We start from the raw sequence: 21,851 nt of genomic DNA, 5'->3' as shown, positions 1-21,851 counted from the left end.
TTGTGTATTATGAACTATATAAAATCATCAAATACTCTTAATTTGAAAATTTAATAATTAGTTTTAAAGTTGTGCAAGTCTGTTGACAGTGATGCATATTCAAATATATAGTTCATGAAACTAATAGTTATTTGTCCCATATTAGATGATGATGTTGGCAAACATGAAGTACATGGTTTTTCCCATTATCTCATATATACATTATAATGTGTAATAGCTTCTAGAAAGCATTTTATATTATTATTATTATGTATAAATTTATACATTTCTTTACTATTCTTCTTAAGGTAGTAAATGTTGACAGAAGAAATGTCCCAACCTGTAGAGAATTTTTATGAGTTTATTTGAGTCAAACTGATGACAGTGTATCTCAACAGACTGAGAAAAATGCTTCCCAGAATGATAGTTTGCAGTTTCTTTTATGCATTCGAAATTAAGGAAGATGACATGCAGGAGGAGGAAGCTAAGTGAGGATTGGAATACAGGATAGTTAATAAGATCATATTCTCTCTTGAGGGTGGTTATGTTTCTGAGGGGGTCTGAAAAAGAGGCATTTCAAAGGTGTGTTACCATACATGCACATAAACAGACAGAGCTTGCTTAAAGCAAAGATAGACCATTTACGAAAGAAGTTACATGCCTAAGGCGTGACTACCCACCGTGACCTACCCAGTTAAGAATTTACAGTCTGATCACCCTGTGAGGTTACTTCCAGTAAGTTTTATTCTAGCACGTCTTTTTCATCTACATAAAAAACTAACCATTTTTAGAAAGACTGGTGACTCATGTTTTTTAAATGTATATACATATATGGTTTTTTAATGTGAAAAATTGTTGGCTTTCTGTTCTTATGCTTGCAGGAAGCATATGTGCCTCATTTCTTACCCAGAGCTACCAACTGCCAGTTCTTGACACAATGTTTATAAGGAAAAAATATCGAGGCAAAGATTTTGGGCTTCTTATGCTGGAGGACTTTGTTGATTCCTTTACAGAAGATGCACTAGGCTTGCGGTATCCACTGTCCTCTCTCATGTACACAGGTAAACAGATTGAGTTAATTTTAAACTTATCTCAGAGTCATGCTTTGTGTCTGCAGAATATTGTAAATTCGCATATATCAATATTAAATAAATTTGGATTCTTTGACACCCTAGGACTTAATTTTACAAATGCATCTTTATCATATATTTGACTTTTTTGAGGGTGTGGTAGCTTTTTAAAAAAATTGAAATATAATTTTACATGTCATGAAATTCACCCTCTTAAAGTATACAGTACAGTGGTTTTTAGTATATTCACAGCTGTGGAACCATAACCACTAATTCTGGAACATTCTCATCATCCCCAAAAGAAACTTTGCACCAGTTAGCAGTCATTCTCTATTTCCCCATTCCTCCATCCCCTAGCAACCACTGATCTATTTTCTGTCTCTTTAGATTTACCTATTCTGGGCATTTCATATAAATGGAATCAGATGATTGTATTCTAAGCCCGTTGTGTCTAGTTTCTTGCATTTTGTATAAATGTTTTCGAGATTCATCTATGTTGTAGCATGAATCAGTGCTTCATTGCTTTTTATGGCTAAATAATATTCCACTGTATGGATATGTTGCATTTTATTTATCCATCAGTTGATGGACTTGTGAGTTGTTTCTACATTTTATCTCTTATGAATAATGCTGCTATGAACATTTCTGTAGTTTTCTTTTTGGACGTTTCTCTTGTGTATGTACCTAGATATGGATGGAATTGTTGGGTCACATAGTGACTCTATGTTTAACCTTTTGAGGAACTGCCTAAGTGTTTTCCAAAGCAACTGCTCCATTTTACATTCTCATAAATAATGTATGAGGGTTACAATTCTCCACATCCTTGCTAACACTTGTTATTATCTACTTTTTTTTATTATAGTCATCCTAGTGTGTGTGAAGTGGCATCTCTACTTTTGATTTGCAGTTGATGAACATCTTTTCATGTGTTTATTGTCCATTTGTATGTTGACTTTGCATAAATGTCTACTTAGATCATGTGACCATTTTTTCTTTGGGTTATTTGTGGTAGCTTTTTAAATTAAAAAAAATTGAGATATACAAAAAGGTATAAAAAATACTCATGTACCACCAGCATTTACCATCCATGAGAAATAGATCATTGCCAACACAGTTGTACTCCTACTCAATTTGCTTACTTTCTTCTCTGATATAAGTACTGTCCTCAGTTTGGCATTTATTTTCTTCATGCATTTCTTAGGCTTTTAATACATATGTGTATATTCTCCAACAATATGTCATATTGTTTTAAATATTTTAAAACTATATAAATGATAGGCACTGTATGAATTCTGCAGTTTGCTTTCTTATGTTTATGAGATTCATTAATGTGGATCTATATGTAGCTTTATTTTTCATTTTCAATGCTGTTAAATATTACATTGTATGGCTATACCATGTAATGTTTTAAAAACTATTAGTGGATTTATATTTGCATATATGTAAAGTTCATACAACTGCTTTTTAATGAAGTAAGATTTAATCCTGGAAAGTAATTTATTTGAAAACCTTTATAAATTTTAATTTATCACTGATTTTAATCTAACATCAAATGTTTATTTCCACTGAAAAATATTTTGCTCTATTTCCTTTCTCTTTTTAATACTGAAAATCTGGAAAATAAGAACCAGGTGTTTTATGCCCATCTTGAATCATAGTTTCTCTCAAAACCCATGTATGAGAATGGAATGAACCCTGTATACCCTTGGATAATCTGAAAATAGATTTCCCCCTTAAAGTCTTAATTATCGTTTACTAAATTGGGAGAGGAATGCAAACACATCCACTGCAGGAAGAATCTCTTTATATTTACTCTTTTCTAGGATTCTAATGATAGATTGAAAAGCAAATGAATTACAGATGCATGTCAGCGAATCTCTGTCTTTGCATAGTCTTGAACTCTTTATTTTCAGTTTAGACAAGAGATTCCCTGATAGCGATTTATTGATGTCATTTGTATAATTTTGTGAATAAGACTCTTTGAAATGTGAAAATAAAGGAATATATTGAGAATAGAAATTTTTAGACTATGTGGCTTCTCTATCATTTTCTGTTTCTTTCTCTTCCTGCCTCTCCTGTACAGTGGTTATTATAGTTGAAGGACTTGGATTTTCATTAGATTTTTCTCTTTTAAGTTAGTTAATAGTTCTTTGATATTGCTATAAGTCTAATAGCTCTTGGATGCTCTTCACTTGTTTTCATGAATATTTTTTAACATTTTAGGAAAGAGTATAGTGTTTTAAATTTCAGGCTTTAAAAAAAATAGAGATAATTTGTTCATTCCACAATGAACAAATGAGTGCCAAATATGATTGGGCTTGGTCTCAGACTAGAGTAGACAATAAGTTAACTATGAGAAATTGATTTACATAATGCTATAACATGTATAGCTAGAGACATGGAATACATAATATTTTTTGTGAATCTTTTATCTATTTGGAGTTTATCTTGATATATACTATATGAGGCACATATGCAAATATGTTTTACTGGATAGGTATCTGATTGCCGCAGTATCATTTATTGAATAATTTATCTTTTTGGTACTGATTGGCATTTGTATCTATACCAGGGGTCAGAAAACAATGGCTCACTGGCCTGTTAACTCTTTTGGTAAACAAAAGACTGCTATATACTTTTCTTTTTTCAAATTGCCTTGGTGTTTTTGGTATCAAAGTTATGTAAGCCTATTAAGTGAGTTGGGCAGCTTTCCATCTTTTCTTCTTTTCTAAAATAATTGATATTTGGGATTTCTAGAAAATTCTAAATGTATTTTTCAGCTTGCAAGCAATACTTTGAAAAGTATCCAGGAGACCATGAACTCCTTTGGGAAGTTGAAGGTGTTGGACACTGGTGTCAGCGAGTACCAGTCACCAAAGCGTTACAGAGAGAAACACTTAAAATTACAGGTATGACTGTTTTCAGTTTGAACACATGTCCAGCTTAAAAATAGCCGTACCTGATGATGGTTGTGCTTTACAGAGTAGTGGTGTACTGTAATGTAATGTGATTTCTCTAGTAACCACCCTATTTTCTGAAGCTTGATTCTTCATTATATGTTAATATATGAGTCACAAAGAATAGCCCAGCAGAATATAATAGTCCAGTAGGAATTGTTGGGTAAAAAAATAAACACAGATTACTGAGACAGCATAGAATAGGCATCAGGGGATCAAAGGTAGTCCCCAGTCTCATGCATTTCATTCATCTTTCTTCAAAGTCACAAAATACAGATAACCATTTAAAGAGACTCTTTATAATTGCAAGGTTTCATTATAGTATATTGGTGAAAGGGATATCCTACACCTAGTTAGATTTTTAGTATCCTTCTGTACAGGCTGCTATTCAAGGCTTTTGTGAAAATCAGAACAAACAATGTTACAATTAAAACCAAAATGATTGGGTTACAATTTTTAAAATTTTTCTACACAACAGTTTCTCCAAATGAACCTAGAAGATCTTTGTCTGGAGAATATGGTCTTGCATCTGTTCCAAGTTATGAAGCAGGAACTGAAGACAATCAATCTAGTGAGATACAGCTAACTGTAGGTACACTGTATGTTTATTGTAGGAAATAATAATTTTTCTGTTTTTTAAAATGGAGTAGGTTAATTTTTTAAATGTTATAGTTCATTCAACAAAGTTATTTCTACTGTATTAGTTTTCTTGACATCTTCTTTTAATTGGTTACTAAGGAATTATTTTTCTTTGAAAAATAAGTTGGAATACACATAAAATAATATATAAGAAAATAAAAATCTGTAATCCCACTACTCCAGGTATAGCAACTGTTTACTGTATATGTACTTAATCTATATTATTAAACATATATCTGCATATGTTTTGTTTTTATTCTTATATGGTGCTTCTAATTGCTTTTCTCCATTAATGTAATATTTAAAAATTTTTCCATGGCATTACTGTTTTAAAACATACTTGTTAAATAGCAGCACACTATTTTATGTAGATACCATCATTCATTTCTTTAACATATTGTACTTAAGTTTTTTACATTTATAAGTGGTCCAGCAATGAACACATTTATAGATGCATTTTCGTGTATATGTAATTATTTCCTTGCACAGATAAATTTCTAGAAGTGGAATTAGTAGTAGACCAAAGGTTATGAAGTTACTGTGGAAAGTTTGAGGCTACGTTTCAATAAATGTGTGCTAGGTCTTTGTAGAATGAAATGCACTTTGCAAATACTAGGTAACCTGAAAATAGAAGGAAAGGCCCTATTACTGAACCCCAGAGGACTTATTAGGTACTTTTTTATAACTTACTTGATCCTAATTAAAATATGGGTTCGTCGATAGTATTCTAGAAGTCTATTTATGCAGTGTTTTGTTGTGATGGCACTTATTACAGTCACATTTGTTTTGTACATGGGTATCTGTGTATATTTTTAGTGAGCATTGAATATGTCTTATGTAAATGCATGTGCGTTTCAGAGACAAGTGCTTTGGGAAATTAATTGTGCCTCTTATTTCCTGTCTTAATTAGCATGAGTGCTTACTATACGAGTAAATGTTTAAAATGTTTTTAAGGATAATACAAATAATGTAATAACTATATATAAGGAATTAAGAGTTTTTGTTTTGATTTTTTCTACATTTAGAACTTCATACTTCAGAATAAGTCCCAATTCTATTATGCTACAGTTCCAATTCCTTAAATATACTCAGATTCATTTAGCGTTGGTCAGGTATCATAAAAGCAGGGAAAGTAGAAAGTCTGCTCTTCCCAAACATGTGACAGCAATGATTTACTTTAATATTAAGCCAAGTAGTTTTAAATGTGTCATTTTAGTGAGAATATATTAAAATTGCACCATGTCATAGATTGGCAGCATAAATTAGATTTTATTTCATTTTAGAAATTGATATTCTTCATATTACTTTAATATTTTAAAAGTTCAAGGCTTCTCGAACACAGGATATTTATCTTATCATCCATCACAGTTGCTCCTTTGTTTGTGTCCTGTAAACAGACCTTGAAGTATATTTGCCCACCGTATTGTAGAGTTTTGATAAGTGTGTCACTGGATAGCAGTTCATATAATCAAGTAGGTACTGTGGCAAGTGCTGGGCATACAGATTATGGATCTGTTAGGCATGGAAGCAGTAGATGGTCCATTATTGGAAACAGATGAGTAAACAAATATTCTACAAAATAATATTGCTGTAATAGAGCATAGAGTAAGTGATTACAGGTACTTAAAAAAGTGTAACTAACTCTACCCAAGGATTGGAATTGGTGAAGTAGTAACTAAGCTGAGCTGATTTTTAAAGGGGTGCGTATCCTTTGCAATGCCCAAGTATTACTAGGGCATCCCAAAAGATAGCATGTATAAAAACACGGAGGTATGAAAGAAAATGGCATGTTTGATATGTAAGAGTATTTTAGATTGAAAGGTTTGAGAGTTTAATTCTAGGCAGTGATAAATCTTTAATTTTTTAAAGTACTGACACAGTTTGCAATTTGGAAGCATCACTGTCATCAGGGTGGAGAGGATTATGGAGTATGTGATTAGAATACGGGATACCAGTGAGGAGGCTATTAGAACAGTTTGTATTAAAGATGATAAAGGCTTGAACTAAAGCATTGGTAATACACAGGAGGGGGCAGTTTTGAGAGATTCTTCAAAGTCAAAATGACAGGCTTTGTAGTTGATTGAATGAGGTTATGGGGTAAGTCATTACTGCCTCACAGGTTTCTAGTTAGAATGACTGTCTGAATTATTACCATTAATCACTATAGGGAATAATATTTGGAAAATATAAGAGTTTAGTTTGGGATAGGTTGGATGTGAAATTGGATGGAACATTCACACTGGGGAGCTATTTCGTTGGAAATAGAGCTTTGGAAATCAGGAAAGAAGTTGGAGAGATTAAATTGTATATTTGGATTCATCACCGGGACGTTGAAGTGAAGATAGATAAAATTACACAGTTCAAGCATGTGGACTGAAAAGAGAAGGTAGCTGGGACAGATTCCTAAGAAACTCCACTTTTTACCACTATAACATTTTAGATGGCTTTATACATTCTTGGGCTCATAATAAACTGAGACTGTAATATAGCCTATTTATTCTTAGGTAAGTTTTCTTAATTGATGGATTGTGAGTACAAAAAGTGCTGTTTGAGAAACATTTTAAAAGATTTTCTTTGACACTGAATGAAGCAGATTCATAGGGAGAGAAAAATGATCTGAAACTTGACTTTAATCTGTATCTCTCTCTTTTAGATCGATTCTTTAAAAGATGCCTTTGCAAGCACTTCTGAAGGTAAGAATTCAGCTGATCTATCCGTAAGTGTTTGAGACACTTAGAGTTAGGGGTGCGTGTGTTTGTGTGATTGTGTTTCTTAGAGTAAGTGAAGACTTGTACAGCTCTAAAGTCTAGATTTAGGTTCTCGTGCCACCACTACACCAATTTTGTTGTGTGAACACGTTAGTCATTGTACCTCATTTTTCCTCATTTTCTTACCTGTAAAACAGATACAGTAACATCTACCTTGTTTATTTCCCAAGATTATTGGGAGAGAGTATAAGTGAACTTTGCAAAGCTCAAGGGAACAATATTGAATATTGACCAAGTTATTTTGTAACTTTAGCAAAAGACATTGATGTTTCTAAGTCTGATGTGAGGGAAAAAAGTGCATAATCGCGGGGATATATGTAAACTAGCATAGTTATTGCATTTCTGTGTATCATAATAGGTAATCCTTTGAGTACATAATCAATTAATTGTAGTTTTGCTCTTTTTTCTCAGGTCATGATAAAACACCCGTTTCCACTCGTACTCGAAGTAGTCATCTGAAGCGGCCAAAGATCGGAAAGCAGTTTCAAGATTCTGAATTTAGTAGTTCTCAAAGGGAAGATGAAAAGACTCCCCAGACTTCACCTACAGCTTCAGGAAACAAGTAGTGTTTATTTTACTTTCATTATTTTGTTTATTCTTATTCTCATAAGAATACTAAATACTGTTTAAGATGGGGGCCATCTGTGTAGCAAATGGCTTTGGTATAGGAGTTCGTATTTGAATTCTCCTACAAGATTGTTGATTACACTTACCAGTGATAAGTGTCACGTTGACAGTGTTATAGGAGAAGTTGCTGGTAACAGAGTGGAATAAACTCATGATTTAATCTCAATTGTGAAAATCTATGAGAATATTCTATTGATTATATAATCCCAAATGAGTCATTATCACTAACTTCGAATTTAACAGTGGCTGTAGTTTTAGTAATGCTGAGGTATAGTCAATTTAAAAACCTTCAGTTTTACTTTATATTATTGATTCATTTTACTGGGTCATTGAATATAACAAATTAGTGATAACCATAAATGATGCAGACAATTCCTCCAGAATCTTAATCAGCAGAACACTTGGGTCAAAACTTTATACTCTGTCTTCCTTTTAATCTTAAAGAAAGCAAGATTTTATATTTCATAGTAAAGTTAACTTTTGCTCTAATAGTCCTAACAGCTGTTCCTGAGTCAACCTTTTATAGCTTTGCTATTTTAGCTGTGAAATTATTTTACTAAGGTAGAGAATTCTGTAGCTATGCCAATTTCTTATGTAAATAATTTTGCATTTGAGTAAGTATGTAAATGTTTTATTTTGGTGAAAAATTAATCATGTTAAAGGCAAACATAAGTAAATATTTAAATCTAGTAATTTGTGTAAAGATGTAATACCCCTTTTCCATTACAGTTGATATACAATATTATATTAGTTTCAGGTAGAACATAGTGATTAGATATTTATATAACTTACAAAGTGATCTCGCTGATAAATCTAGTACCCAGTTGACACCATATACAGTTATTACAATATTATTGACTATATTTCTTATGCTATGTTTTAGATCTCCATGACTATTTCGTAACTACTAATTTGTACTTCTTATTCCCTTCTTCTTTTTCACCAACCCCTTAAACCTCCTCCTGTCTGGCAACCATCAAAATGTTTTCTATATATCTATGAATTTGTGTTTTTTTTTTTTTTTTTTAGTTTCTGTTTTGTTTGTTGGTTTATTTTGTTCTTTAGATTCTACATGTAAGTGAAATAATACAGCATTTGTCTTTCTCTTTCTGATTCACTCCATAATACCTTCTAGGTTCATCCACATTGTTGCAGATGGCACGATTTTATTTATTTTTTTTATGGTTCAGTAATATTCCATTATATATGTATACCAGCTCTTCTTTATACATTCATCCATTGATGGACCTCCAGGTTGCCTCCATATCTTGACTATTGTAAATAATGCTGCAGTGAACATGTGGATGGATTCACATGATCCTTCGAAGTAGTGTTTTGAATTTCCTCAGATAAATACTCAGAATTAGGATTATTGGGTCCTTCTTTGTCTCCTGTTATAGCCTTTGTTTTAAAATCTGTTTTGTCTGGTATTAGTATTGCTACCTCAGCTTTTTAAATTTTTCTCATTTTCATTTTCATGAAATATGTTTTTCTATCCTTTTACTTTCAGTCTTTGTGTGTTTTTTGATCTGCAGTGAGTCTCTCGTAGACAGCATGTAAGGGCCTTGTTTTCTTATCCATTCTGCCACCCTATTCTTTGATTGGAGCATTTAATCCATTTACATTTAAAGTGTTGCTAGATATGTAGTTTTTGACATTTTGTTATTCATATTTTTTATTTCTTTTTCCTTCTTAAAGAAGTCCCTCTATCATTTCTTGTAATACTGGTATTGATGAACTCCTTTAGCTTTTTAAAGCTTGTTTAGGAAGCTCTTTGTCCTTCAATTCTAAATGATAGCTTTCTGGGTAATCTTGATTGTAGATCATTGCTTTTTATCTCTTTGAATATTTCATACCAATCCCTTTTGGCCTGCAAAGTTTCTGTTGATAAATCAGCGGACTGTCTTATGGGACCTCCATTGTAGGTAACTAACTGCTTTTCTTTTGCTGCTTTTCAGAGTTTCTCTTTATCTTTAACTTTTGGCATTTTAATTATGATGTATCTTGGTATGGCCTCTTTAGGTTAATCTTGTTTGGAACTCTCTGTGCTTCTTGGGCTTATATGTCTATTTCTTTCACCAGGTTAGGGAAGTTTTCCGTCATTATTTCTTCAAACAGGTTTTCAACTTCTTGCTCTCTCCTTCTCCTTCTGGTGCCCCTAAGATGTGAATGTTGGTACACTTCATGTTGTCCCAGAAAGAGGCCCCTTAAACTATCCTCATTTTTTAAATTCTTTTTTCTTTTTGCTCTTCTGATTGGGTGTTTTCTGCTACTTTGTCTTTCAAATTGCTGATTCGATCCTCTGCTTTGTCTAATCTATTGTTGATTCCCTCTTAATGTATTCTTCATTTCAGTTATTATATTCTTTTCCGACTGGTTCTTTTTTATGTTTTTTTACCTTCATTTCCATGTTTTCTACCTTCATTTTCATGTTTTCTGGCTATGTCAAAATTCTCATTGAGTTCATCTATTCTTTCTTTAAGTTCATTGAGCCTCCTTATAACTGGTGTTTTGAACTCTGCATCTGGTAGATTGCTTTTCTCCATTTTGTTTAGCACTTTTTCTGGAGCTTTGTTCTTTTCTTTGATTTGGGGCATGTTTATCTTCCCATTTGGGCTGCCTTCTTGTCTTTGTTTCTGTGTATTAGATAGGGATGCCATGTTTCCCAGTCTTAGTAGCATGGCCTTATGTAGTAGGTGTCCTGTGGGACCAGTGGCACAGTCTCCCTGGTCATCTGAGCCAGGTGCTCCAGGTGTATCCCTTGTGTGGTTTGTCTGTGCCTTCCTGTTGTAGTTGAGCTGTGGTTGCTTTTTGCATGTCAGTGGTGGGGATTGACCCATGGGCTGATTGATTGTGAGGACTGGCTGTGTGAGGACTACGGTGGAGGAGTTGTTGTGCAGGGGCTGACCTTACAGAGCAAGATTTGCTTTAGCAGGGCTGCAGGTCCTGCCCAGTCTGCTCTCTGCCTGGGACTCTGGCAGCCCTCAGTCTCACTCAGCTATAATCTCTGCTGGTTTTCACAACCAGAGGTTGTGGGGATTTCTTTTCCCAGCACTAGAACCCTGGCCTTGTATAAGCCTGGGACCACTTGCTCCTCCAGGGGGACCTCCGCAGCCGAGATATTCCTCCCGATTTTTAAGCACCACATGAATGTGTGGGAACAGCTTGTTCTGCGTCTTCAGACTTCCTACCAGTCTCGATGTGTCTTCTTCTCTATGTCCTTAGTTGTAGGACTTTTGTTCAGCTAGTCTTAAGATGATTCTCAATGATGGTTCTGTAATTTAGTTATAATTTTGATGTGGCCGTGAGAGAAGGCCAGCATAATGTTTACCCACTTTACTATCTTGACCAGAAAATTAACAGTGAATTTTAAATTGAACATCTCAGAATTATGTAGAATTGTGTTTGCTTTTCATAAACAGAACAGGAACAGTAAAACAAAATGCTCAAATACTCACTCAGACATCATGAAAAACAGCTTCATCTTTGCCCTTGAAGAAAGCATAGTGGTTTCTAATACACAGCTGTCTGTGACACAGGACACTGCAAGGTAGATTGTGATGGTGCAGTAGCAGAAGTACAAAATACTGTGGATGCAGAGGAACACGTGATTGATTCTAATAGAGGAGATGGAGAGATTTGCCATTTAGGCTAAGGCTTCAAAGATAAGTAGAAACCTAACAAGCAGAGTTGGGAGAGAATTTCTAGTGTAGAAGTCCACAAATTATGGTTGATCCATGGGCCAAATCTGGCCCACCAGCTGTTGTTGTAAATAGTTTTATTGAAACACATCCATGCTCATTAGTTTCCATGTTTATTATGATTGCTTTTTCATTACATTGGCAGAATTGAGTAGTTGTTCAGAGGTCAGATGGACCATAAAACCTAAAGGAAAGGTTTAGCGTCATCTGATCTACACCTGGGCTGTCCAAAGAACTTTCTATGATGAAGGAAATGTTTTGTGTCTGCCCTGCCAAGTATGGCAGCCACTACCCAGTGTGCCCATTGAGCACTTGAGGTATGACTAATGCAACTGAGTAACTGGATTTTTAATATCATTTAATTTTATTGTAAATGATGACATGTGTCCTGTGGCTTCTGTATTGTACCATGCAGATCTAGACTACAGGAATAATACAGACAAAGGCACCAAGTTAGGAAGAATGTAATAAGGATAACTGATAGTAAGGTAAATGGTAGCATTTAATAGCATATAGGGGTCTGGTCATATTAGGCTTTGAAAGGAGGTATACTTTATTCTCTAAGCCATACAGAGCCATCAGAATTTTCTGAGCTGTGCTGTCACAGGCACAGTTATGTATATTAGAAACAGTGCCCTGAAAACCTTACTAAAGAACATGTGTCCTGCAAGTCTGAAGGTGAGTTGGGAAGAAGTTACAGTGAGATTTCTCCAGAGAGACTAGGGGCCTGAAAAATGGGACTAGGAAGTTAGAGATATGTTTGAAGGCATTTTAGGGGTAAAACTAAACCATATCACTTATGGTTCAGCTAATGTTTTTCACAATGAAAGGAGCATTATTAACATGCCAGTGCTGGGATGAAAGCTGGAAATTGGACTGTCCTGGGTAAACTGGGATGTATGTTCATTCTAATAGAATAAGGTCCAATCAGAAATGGATAGAGTAAAAGAAAGGTTTAGTTTACATGATTGAAAAGATGGTGATGTTATTAATCAAACTTTAGAACAAGGTAGTTAAGAGAACAAATTTGCAAGAAGATGAACAAATTTGTAAAAAGGTTTAGACCTGTAAAATTTGAAGTTGACTAAACAACACTTAGCTGATTCTCTATAAGTGAATATTTTATTAACAGATTCCTGAAATTTTCTATTCATCCTTAAAAAAAAAAGTAAGAATGGTTTTCTTTTTTTTTCTAGATTGGAGTCTACTGCACATACATCAGAGAGCTCAGAAGAATTCCTGGAAGAAGAACATGAACAGAGTGTGATTGAATTTGAGGATGGAAGTAGTGATAAAGATGCTCGTTCGGCACCAGAAACCCAGCCACACCTGGAGAAGCAAGATGGTGAGAAGGTATGAGATCACTTACTAAATATAATGAATGGAAGTAAACTAAAATTTAACTTTCTCAGTCATATATTGTTAAATATGATATACTTTAGAGTCTTAGTAGAAATTGTGTTTAAATGTTAAAAAGCATATATTAATTAAGTGAGGTCAGGTACTGGAGTTGGGGAGAGGATAAAGTTACAAGTATTTTATATTTCATACTGATTTTATAAAAGTTTGACCCACAGCAAAGATAAAATAGAGGATGTTTAGGTAGTAAGGTACCTCAGTACATTTAAAACAAATTAATTTTTGGAATTAAACATACTTAAGAAGTGATACAAATGATGACTACCTTATGGAACCAGTTAGAATGCTTTAAGGTTCAATAGGCCCTCAGCTGCACTTCTAGTTTGGTTAGGAGGATAGGAACGAGTTATCTAGGGGGGAATATACACACACACACACACACACACACACATGTATATATCACTATAATTGATTACAAATCCTGGAAAAAGTAACTAAATTATTTTTTAAATGACAGTTTATTTTGTTTTTTTCATACTATATATACATAATTTTTTTTTAACATTTTATTTTTTTATTTTCCCCCTCCCCGCTCCCTTCTGGTAACCACTAGTCCATTGTCCATGTCCATGAGTCTCTGTCCTGTTCATTTGTTGCTTTTAGGTTTATATCCCACATATATGATATCGTGTGATTTTCAACCTTTTCTGTATGGCTTATTTCACTTAGTATGATTATTTCAAGGTCCATCCATGTTGCTGCAAATAGCAGTATTTCATCTCTTCTTACGGCTGAGTAATATTCCATTGTATATATGTATCACAGCTTCTTTAGCCAGTCATCTATTTTAGGACACTTCTAAAACATTTTTTTTAACTAAAAAACAAATAGGAGATTCCTTTGTGACTAAGTAAACTCTATCTGGCTTAATATCTGCAGCTCCTCAAGTATTTGTCTTTATCTCTTTTTTTCTTCTCTGTTATTTTTTTGTTCTTCTCTTCTTTTTCTTTAATATCTTTAATTTTTTTTCTCTCCAGATTCCTTATTTCTTTCATATGTGCTTGAAACTACATTGCCAATTTTATTTTCTTATACCAATTTATCTTTCTCTACTTGAAAATGTATTTTTATTTATTTTATTTTAAAATTTTTAGGTGAGGTAACCTTTGGTTGACCTCACAGATTGCAAGGACCTTGTCAGCTTACAATCCCTTATTTTTTTATTTTTTATGCCTACAGCTCCTGGTCTTCCTAGGTGGTCTCCTATCCAAGTACTAACCAGGCTCGACCCTGCTTAGCTTCCGCGATCAGACAGGATTGTGAAACTGTATTTTTAAATGGCAGTTTTTTATTGTAGACATTTGAGAAAGTAAAGCACATATTTAATAAAGAGATTTATGTGCACCTAGATGTTTATAGGGATATATAATTGTGTTTTTTCTGTTTTAAAAACTTAATATTATACTGTATATACTCCATATAACCAGTTTTCATTTGTCCAGCAGTACCTCAAGCACATACTATTGTTAAGTCACCAGTGATACTTTGATTCCCAGTGGATTTCCTTACCTAGATTAACTACTCTCTGTTCCTCAAGATGCTCTAGTCTCTTGACTTTATAATACTACCGTATTTTAATTTCTTGGTTTTCTACTCTCTTAAGTTCTGTTTTGGTTTTATTTTTTGACTCTTCTGGTTTTTGCTTTTTTCCCTTTATTTGTGTACATTCTAGAAGACTCAGTTCTTGACTTTCTGCTCTTTGGTTCACGTTTTCTTTTTTTAAAATTATATTTTATTTTTATTTTTTAATTAATTTAATTATTTTTATTATGGTGACATTGGTTAATGAAATCCAGTAAGTTTCAGGTGTATAACTGAACAGTGAAGCATATATATATTGCTTGTATGTTCACCACCCATATTTAAATTTATTGTCACCACATATTTGACCCCTTTTACCCCATCCACCCCCATTTGACTCCTTTTACCCCATTGACCTCCCCCTTCTTCACTCACCCCCATACGCTCTCTGTTTTGAAAACTCATCCAGTCTAAAGGCTCAACAGTCATCTTTATGGGGATGACTAATAACTCTAGACTTTGAATATTGATCCAATTTTAGTTCTATAATGTTATTTTTCTTCTGAATATTTCTGTTTAGATAGATGTCTTTTATCATCTTAAATTCAACGTAATTTCTATTCTTTATCACTTCTGTATTGAGTCTTTTTTCCTGTTTTATCTTTCATTCTGTTCCCCAAACGAAAACTTGCAGGAGTGAGTTTTTCTCTTCTGTTGCCTCTCACTTTTAGTTACCAAAATTCTATTTTTTTGAGCTTTTGCTATATCTTTCTGATTTCCTTCGCTTTAACATTTCTCCTTAGTTAATCCTTTTATGAGTTTCATTATAATTACCTTCTGTGTGCAATCTATTCTGTATACTGTCTTGGCAGATTAATTTTTCTAACTCCCTGATTTCAGTTTCCCTGTGGAAAATTTTTCTTATATAATTTTAGGGGTTCTGTACATCCAGCCAAATCTATTTTTGAACACTCGAGTGCATCAGTTTTCTAATTTTTAAAATGGTAATAAAATGCCCTCTAATTATTAGAATGTCACTAGAATTAATTATAAACATTAGACATTGAAGTCTTGTAAATTGATAAACATCAGAAAAAAGAGTTTCAGAAATTGGAGGGTTTGTGTTACCAGATCGCTCTTCCATGTTTTAATAGTGATACAGAAAGCAGGGTTGTTCAAAAATAACCCTTGGATGACTAGACAATGAGCTGAGTTTGAGGGTTCTTCTCCTAGCAAGAAGCTGTACCCAAACTCAGCTTACCGCAGGACTGGTAGTGTTTCTTCCCCCTGGCAGAGTAAACTGTAACTTCGCACAGGCCCCAAAGATTCCGAATGCTGAATCACTGGTGTTCTGTAAAGAGGTGGCACCAAATCTAGACTCTCTTGGGTGCCTTTTTACTGAAAAGGTTTCACCCGTGATTACCCCAGAAGGAAGAACAAGAAGTGGGCAGGGTCTTGTTATTGAATCTCAGACCCTTACTATGTCCACAGCGCATCCTGGTCCTGTCCTCTTTCCATGAGAACAGGGAATTTGGGGGTATTTGTGGATTCTTTTACTAGTTCTGCCTCGTAAGTTTCCTCTTTTCCTCAGTAAGACTATTCCTTAACCCATGCCCTATTATGTAGTAGAATTTATCTTGAGTCCTGGTGCATGACAGGGACTGAGAATGGATCCACTTTGCATGACAAATAAGTTAGTCTGTAATTGTGTCCTGACATTTTTTTCCCCCTGTTGGTTTAGGAATCTGAATTAGAGCCTATGAATGGTGAGATAATGGATGATGCTCTTAAGACCCCACTTATAACTGAAGAGGAGGACTCCACTAGTGAAGTTTTAGATGAAGAATTAAAATTGCAGTCTTTTAATTCCAGTGAAGACTCTACGAATCTTGTTCCACTGGTGGTAGAATCTTCAAAACCCCCTGAGGCTGTTGCACTGGATAAGGTAAAGGGGAAAGAACCTATTTTTTTAATAGATAAAGTGTTCCAGTGTTGGTGACATGGCAGGGGCAGTGTAATATATATATTTTCCTCCACCTTATCATGTATAGTCCTTTAGGAAAATTAAGTTTTATACTAGATTTGATATTGTAAGATGAAGCAAACAGTAATATTCCATAAATCTTTGTAACCTTATTCATTCTTTCTGATTTATGATAACAAAGTGAGTTTTACTTTGTAGGTTTAGGAAAATACTTAGAAAAATGAATAAAACATTATTTACCAAATATTCAAATACCTATTAGTGCTTAACATTTTAATTTAATTATACAGATTAGTGAGAAAACTTGAATGAGTATTTGAAAAAAAATTTAATTTTTTTGATTCTTTCAATGTAAAGCTAAAAAGCTATTGGATAGCATTATTTCCTTAGTGTCTCACATATATAAACGAATAAAATGACCATTGCCCTCACCTATCATCTAATACAGCCATTGTTAAAGTAAGCAGGGGTGGCGGTGTCAAGTCCCAAAAGACTCTTGGTTATGGCTCCAGTAACTGCAAGAAAGTAAAAACTTTATCATTCATTTACAGTTTTTGAAGAATCTGAAGTTTAAAATATCTTTAAAAAGTACTTTTTGAGGTAAAATTATTACTTTTATTATATCTTTAAAGCAAGAACTTAATGTATCCAGATTATCACTTAAGGCAATTTTGAAAAAATTGAGTTGTATTCAGAAGAGGTACATGATTAACGAAAGTAATGAATACTGAATTCTTTAAAATGCAGTTGTCATTGCGTATTAGTGTGAGAATAATTTATATAAGAACTATATTGCAAAAGTTTGTTCACCAGGTTTTTTCCTTTTAGACCTCACATATAACTGACTCAGAAATGTTGCTAGACGAAGGCCCATCTGATGAAAAGGGGCACACTGAAGAGAAACTGCCATTAGTTTCAAGAAAGAAGGCACATTTTGGGAGTTCAGACAGTGTTGCTACCATTCCAAATGAAGAACGATCTGACAGTGGTTTTCCAAACTCTGTGATAGCTGAATTTTCTGAAGAATCAATCTCTGAAAATTTGTCACCCAACACTACTTCCTCATTGGAAGACCAGGGCGAGGAGGGGGTACCCGAGCCCCAGGAAACATCTACAGCTCTTCCTCAGAGTTCTTTGATAGAGGTTGAACTTGAAGATGTGCCATTTTCACAAAATGCAGGACAGAAGAACCAGTCTGAGGAGCAATCTGAAGCATCTTCTGAGCAATTGGATCAGTTTACACAATCAACAGAAAAAACTGTGGATAGCAGCTCCGAGGAAATAGAAGTGGAAGTGCCTGTTGTAGACAGGCGGAATTTAAGAAGAAAGGCCAAAGGGCATAAAGGACCTGCTAAGAAGAAAGCCAAGCTGACCTGAATGAAGAAACACAGATGATAAATCCTCTTCTTTGTAACATAATTGTTGTTTTTAAAATATGGTAATAAATAGCATGGGGCACAGGACAAGAATTCCAAAATTTGAATTTGAGCTTATTTATGATGCAGTTTTTCCCTCTCCCTTAGGATCTCTAGGATTCATTGTTTTTAATTTTTCAGGCTATTTTGTGTAAATACAGCTTTTTACTTTTATTAATCATGTTTCAATTTTGGGAAACCAGATCATACTATATTTTCTTTAGCAGTTGGGGACATTTGACCATTAATATTTCAGGAAATGTAAGAAGCCGAAAGTAGTAGGCTTTCCACTACTTGTAAGGAACACAGGAATCTTTTATACTAAGGGTTTTAATAGTAAACTTGGTGAGGGTTCTAGAAGTTTTAGCTTAAATATTTAATCACCATTTTTTAAAATGTAGGCATGCCTAAACAAAAATGTCAGTAAATTAGAATAAATATAACTTCAACTACAGGAGAGCACAGATACAGAAATTTATGGTCAAAGGTTTATGAGGGTGGTATTTTGGTCTCTTAATTCATAGCTGTATAGATGCATTTCTTCCTTTGACTTCAATGCCTGTGGAAAGGCAGAAACTGTTTCTAACTCACTCTTTGTAACACCTGTTATAAACATTACTGCTAGGGATTTAATTGTGGCGTGTAGGTACTAATGTAATTACTTAAAATTTCATTTGAAGCTGGGGGCTATACTTTTGTCCTCACCTAGTTAACATGTATACTTCAGAAGTATGAGAACCCTTCCTAAGAGTGTTCATTAATCCTGACACTGCCCTTTTTCTAGAATCTTATTTTTATTCCCCTCAGCTTTCATCCACTTCCGTAAATTGTGGAGTGATTCCTGTCAAAAGATCTTCCTGCCTGCCTGCCAACCAGCTTATGCCCTTGCCATCCATTTTTTGGGTAGGTATGAAACTGTGCTCCACAATCTTAGACGTAGATGGCAGAAATAAAACTGCCCTAGGAGCTGTAGTTTACAAGAGCTTAAATCATTATTGGAGGCTCTAGTTGTCCCTTTCTTTGGTCTTGCACATTCTTGGGTTTGTTCTGTGAGGACAGGTTACAAGCCAGCCTGTCTATGTATGTTCATTGTGTTGCCATAGCAAAAAAGTCTTTGCCTAGGAAAAGCTTCAGTTGTTAATTTTTGTAATTTATTTAGAGACGAACAAAATGGTTATTCTTAGAATCCAAAGAGAATCTTGAAACAATCCTACTCTTTGAAAGTATTGCGTATACTCAGATTTGCACTTAGAGAATGCTTTGAGACCATTTAGATTGTTTTTAAAACAAGCTTGGTCTTTACATAAAATGTGTTATGACTCTGTGTCCTTGAGGTAATAAGGATTGATGTTAAAAGTTTTTCAGTAGTCAGGTGATGTCATTAAATTTCATTTTGGGATGTTAGTATTTTAGGAAGCTGTAAGTTGAGTTAAAATCTTTAAGCAGGCAAAATAGCAAACCTTCCTATTCATGTAAAATTTTTGAGTACTTGTATCCTCAAATTTTCTTTAGTTGTTGGTCAGAGGTAAGCCAGATTATTTCATGTTAAATGAAAATTAAAGCACTTTGGTCATTTGTTTTCTCAGAAAATACTAAATAAGTGAAAGAAAAAGTATGAGTAATAGCTAGTATCTATCAAACGTTTATGCTGTTTTATACATTTTGTGAGAAACTTTTGTTAATACCACAAATAGGGAAATAAAGATTAAGATTTAGTAAATTCTTAACCTTTCCATTTTTAATTTCTTAAAATAGATAAAAATCTAACACTTCTTTTACTTTTTTACTTGGATTGTTTATCGTTCTCTTTAAAATACTTTCTTTAAAATGGTGTAGTTTAATAAGATTGAGTCAACTGACAACTCTTAATATGTGAATATAGTTGCTGACTTTACAAAACAATATTTAGTTATTCATATTTGATCACTGGAGACTAACAGATAAACTTATACTTGTTAAACCTGTTTGGTTTATTTTTAAACAAGTGCATTTTATAAGCAATTTCAAAATTTTTGTTCACACATGAAAACTTATGTATTATCACAGAAAATGTTATTTTGACATTAGTAGACAGTAGGTGGGAAAAAGTTAAGTCACATGGAAAAACCTAACTTTCACATTCAGTAACGTATTTTTTCAGTAAATGAATTCTATACTCAGCATAGAATTTATCACAAAATTTATCCTCAGTAAGGAATATAAATAAAATGTAGTTTTTGCAAGGCATTAGATGAACTTTCAGAATTAGAGAACTGAAATCTGATTTCAACCAGCTGCTGTTGAGTGTCCAGTCACATTTTATAGTCTTTGTGAACTGTTTTTGTTTTTTTTTGGTTCAGCAGTCTAATTTGTGGAGAAGGGAGTTCACTACAGTTTGTGTAAATACATATATATTTCTTTGTGTAATATAAAAAAGCAGTTATTAGTAAAATTTTAGTTGTACTTTCCAGTTAAATTTATTCAACTGCTAGACATCACAGAAATAGGTATATTTAAGAATTTATTATAAAGCTCCTCTACAACTTAAAGGCGAGAGGGTCTATTATGATTTTTTATAAAATCAAATAGCATGACAGAACGTGTCATCTGCTTAAAATGTGTCTACATTCATGGTGTTTCCATTAAGTACACATAATTATCATGGCAAGGATAACAGTTACTAGTGACTAATGGTTCACTTTTAGCTGACCACCAGAACACTAGCTAAAATGGTTTCAGTGACTTGAGAAAAATATCTTGAAGGTTTTTATGATTGCATCAAGTTAAATCTTTACCTAGTATCTAATATCTGCTCTTATGTTCTGCTTTACCTTAGGGATTACCTTCTAAAATTTGGTCACACCAGCAAACTGAAACATCTTAATGTAAATAAAGAATTTATACTAACATTACTCATCTGTGTATCAGTATTTAGGAAATACATTTCTGCCTTGTATGTCCACTAATAGCAATATGGTGTTTAAAGTGTTATCCAGTATTTCATGGGTATGATTAGTTATGCTTGTTTGCATACTTAATGTCAAGCTTTCTTTTTAAAAAATAGTTAATTTGCTTATTTTTGGTTCTCAAAAATAAGCAAACCTCAGTTCTGTAGTATCTGGACCTTCAGTTGATTTTTTGCTTTCACTTTCCAAAACTTAAATCATTCACATGTTCCCCATTTCTATTAGTGACAAAATCATTTGTTAAACTCTAATTGTAAGAGAGGTTCAGCTTCTGTTATCTTGAAGTAATTGTACCATACTGGGTAGTCATTCCCAAGGAAGTAGCCTTTCTTTTCTCAAGTGTCTGTGTTCTAAAACGTCTACTGTTTATAGAACTTAGAAACGGTAGTACATTATTCAGAATAGTAAGTCTTACCAAAGTGCTTATGTTTGTTTTCTTGGTAGTTTTTTTTTTTTAAGTTTAAAAGTAGTAATTAAACCTATATTTTGTGATTGTTTCCTGGTCTGTGTTTTGAGATTCTTTCCCTTTTCCCTAATTTCATTGATGAAGACGTGTTTAGATACTGAATTTGTTTAAATATTAAATGATTTTGTTAAAGGCACAATTAATCACATTGGTTGTATCTTCAAGACAGGCTTTAAAAAATAAACAGAATTTAAAACAATGTGATTTTAGATTAATGTAATATATAGACACCCTTAATCTCAAAGCCACAAACATACAATTCATATCACAAAAGTGCTTTGACCTGGTTACAACCCTAAAACATGACCTTTAATATTATGTAACTACAAATATATTTCTCTTTAAGGGCATCATTGTAGT

General features: G+C 33.6%; 1 protein-coding gene across 5 annotated transcripts in view; it reads left to right on the top strand.

Annotated features, from left to right (window-relative positions):
* Positions 1 to 21,690, top strand: part of FAM169A (family with sequence similarity 169 member A) — a 53,520-nt gene extending 31,830 nt beyond the window's left edge. For all 5 annotated transcript variants that reach the window (XM_039857478.1, XM_039857480.1, XM_039857477.1 and 2 more), the window contains 8 exons: positions 861 to 1,040; positions 3,830 to 3,958; positions 4,485 to 4,594; positions 7,299 to 7,338; positions 7,825 to 7,975; positions 12,938 to 13,094; positions 16,423 to 16,626; positions 17,494 to 21,690. In XM_039857478.1, the coding sequence (XP_039713412.1) occupies positions 861 to 1,040; positions 3,830 to 3,958; positions 4,485 to 4,594; positions 7,299 to 7,338; positions 7,825 to 7,975; positions 12,938 to 13,094; positions 16,423 to 16,626; positions 17,494 to 18,042 (1,520 nt within the window). In that variant the 3' untranslated portion in view covers positions 18,043 to 21,690. The remainder of the gene's footprint in view (positions 1 to 860; positions 1,041 to 3,829; positions 3,959 to 4,484; positions 4,595 to 7,298; positions 7,339 to 7,824; positions 7,976 to 12,937; positions 13,095 to 16,422; positions 16,627 to 17,493) is intronic.
* Positions 21,691 to 21,851: the final 161 nt, after the last annotated feature.

Source organism: Pteropus medius, unplaced genomic scaffold (assembly GCF_902729225.1).
Source record: "Pteropus medius unplaced genomic scaffold, Ma_sr-lr_union100, whole genome shotgun sequence".
Lineage (NCBI taxonomy): Eukaryota > Metazoa > Chordata > Mammalia > Chiroptera > Pteropodidae > Pteropus > Pteropus medius.
Note: the sequence above shows the minus strand (reverse complement) of the source record. Positions and strands in the feature narration are given on the sequence as shown.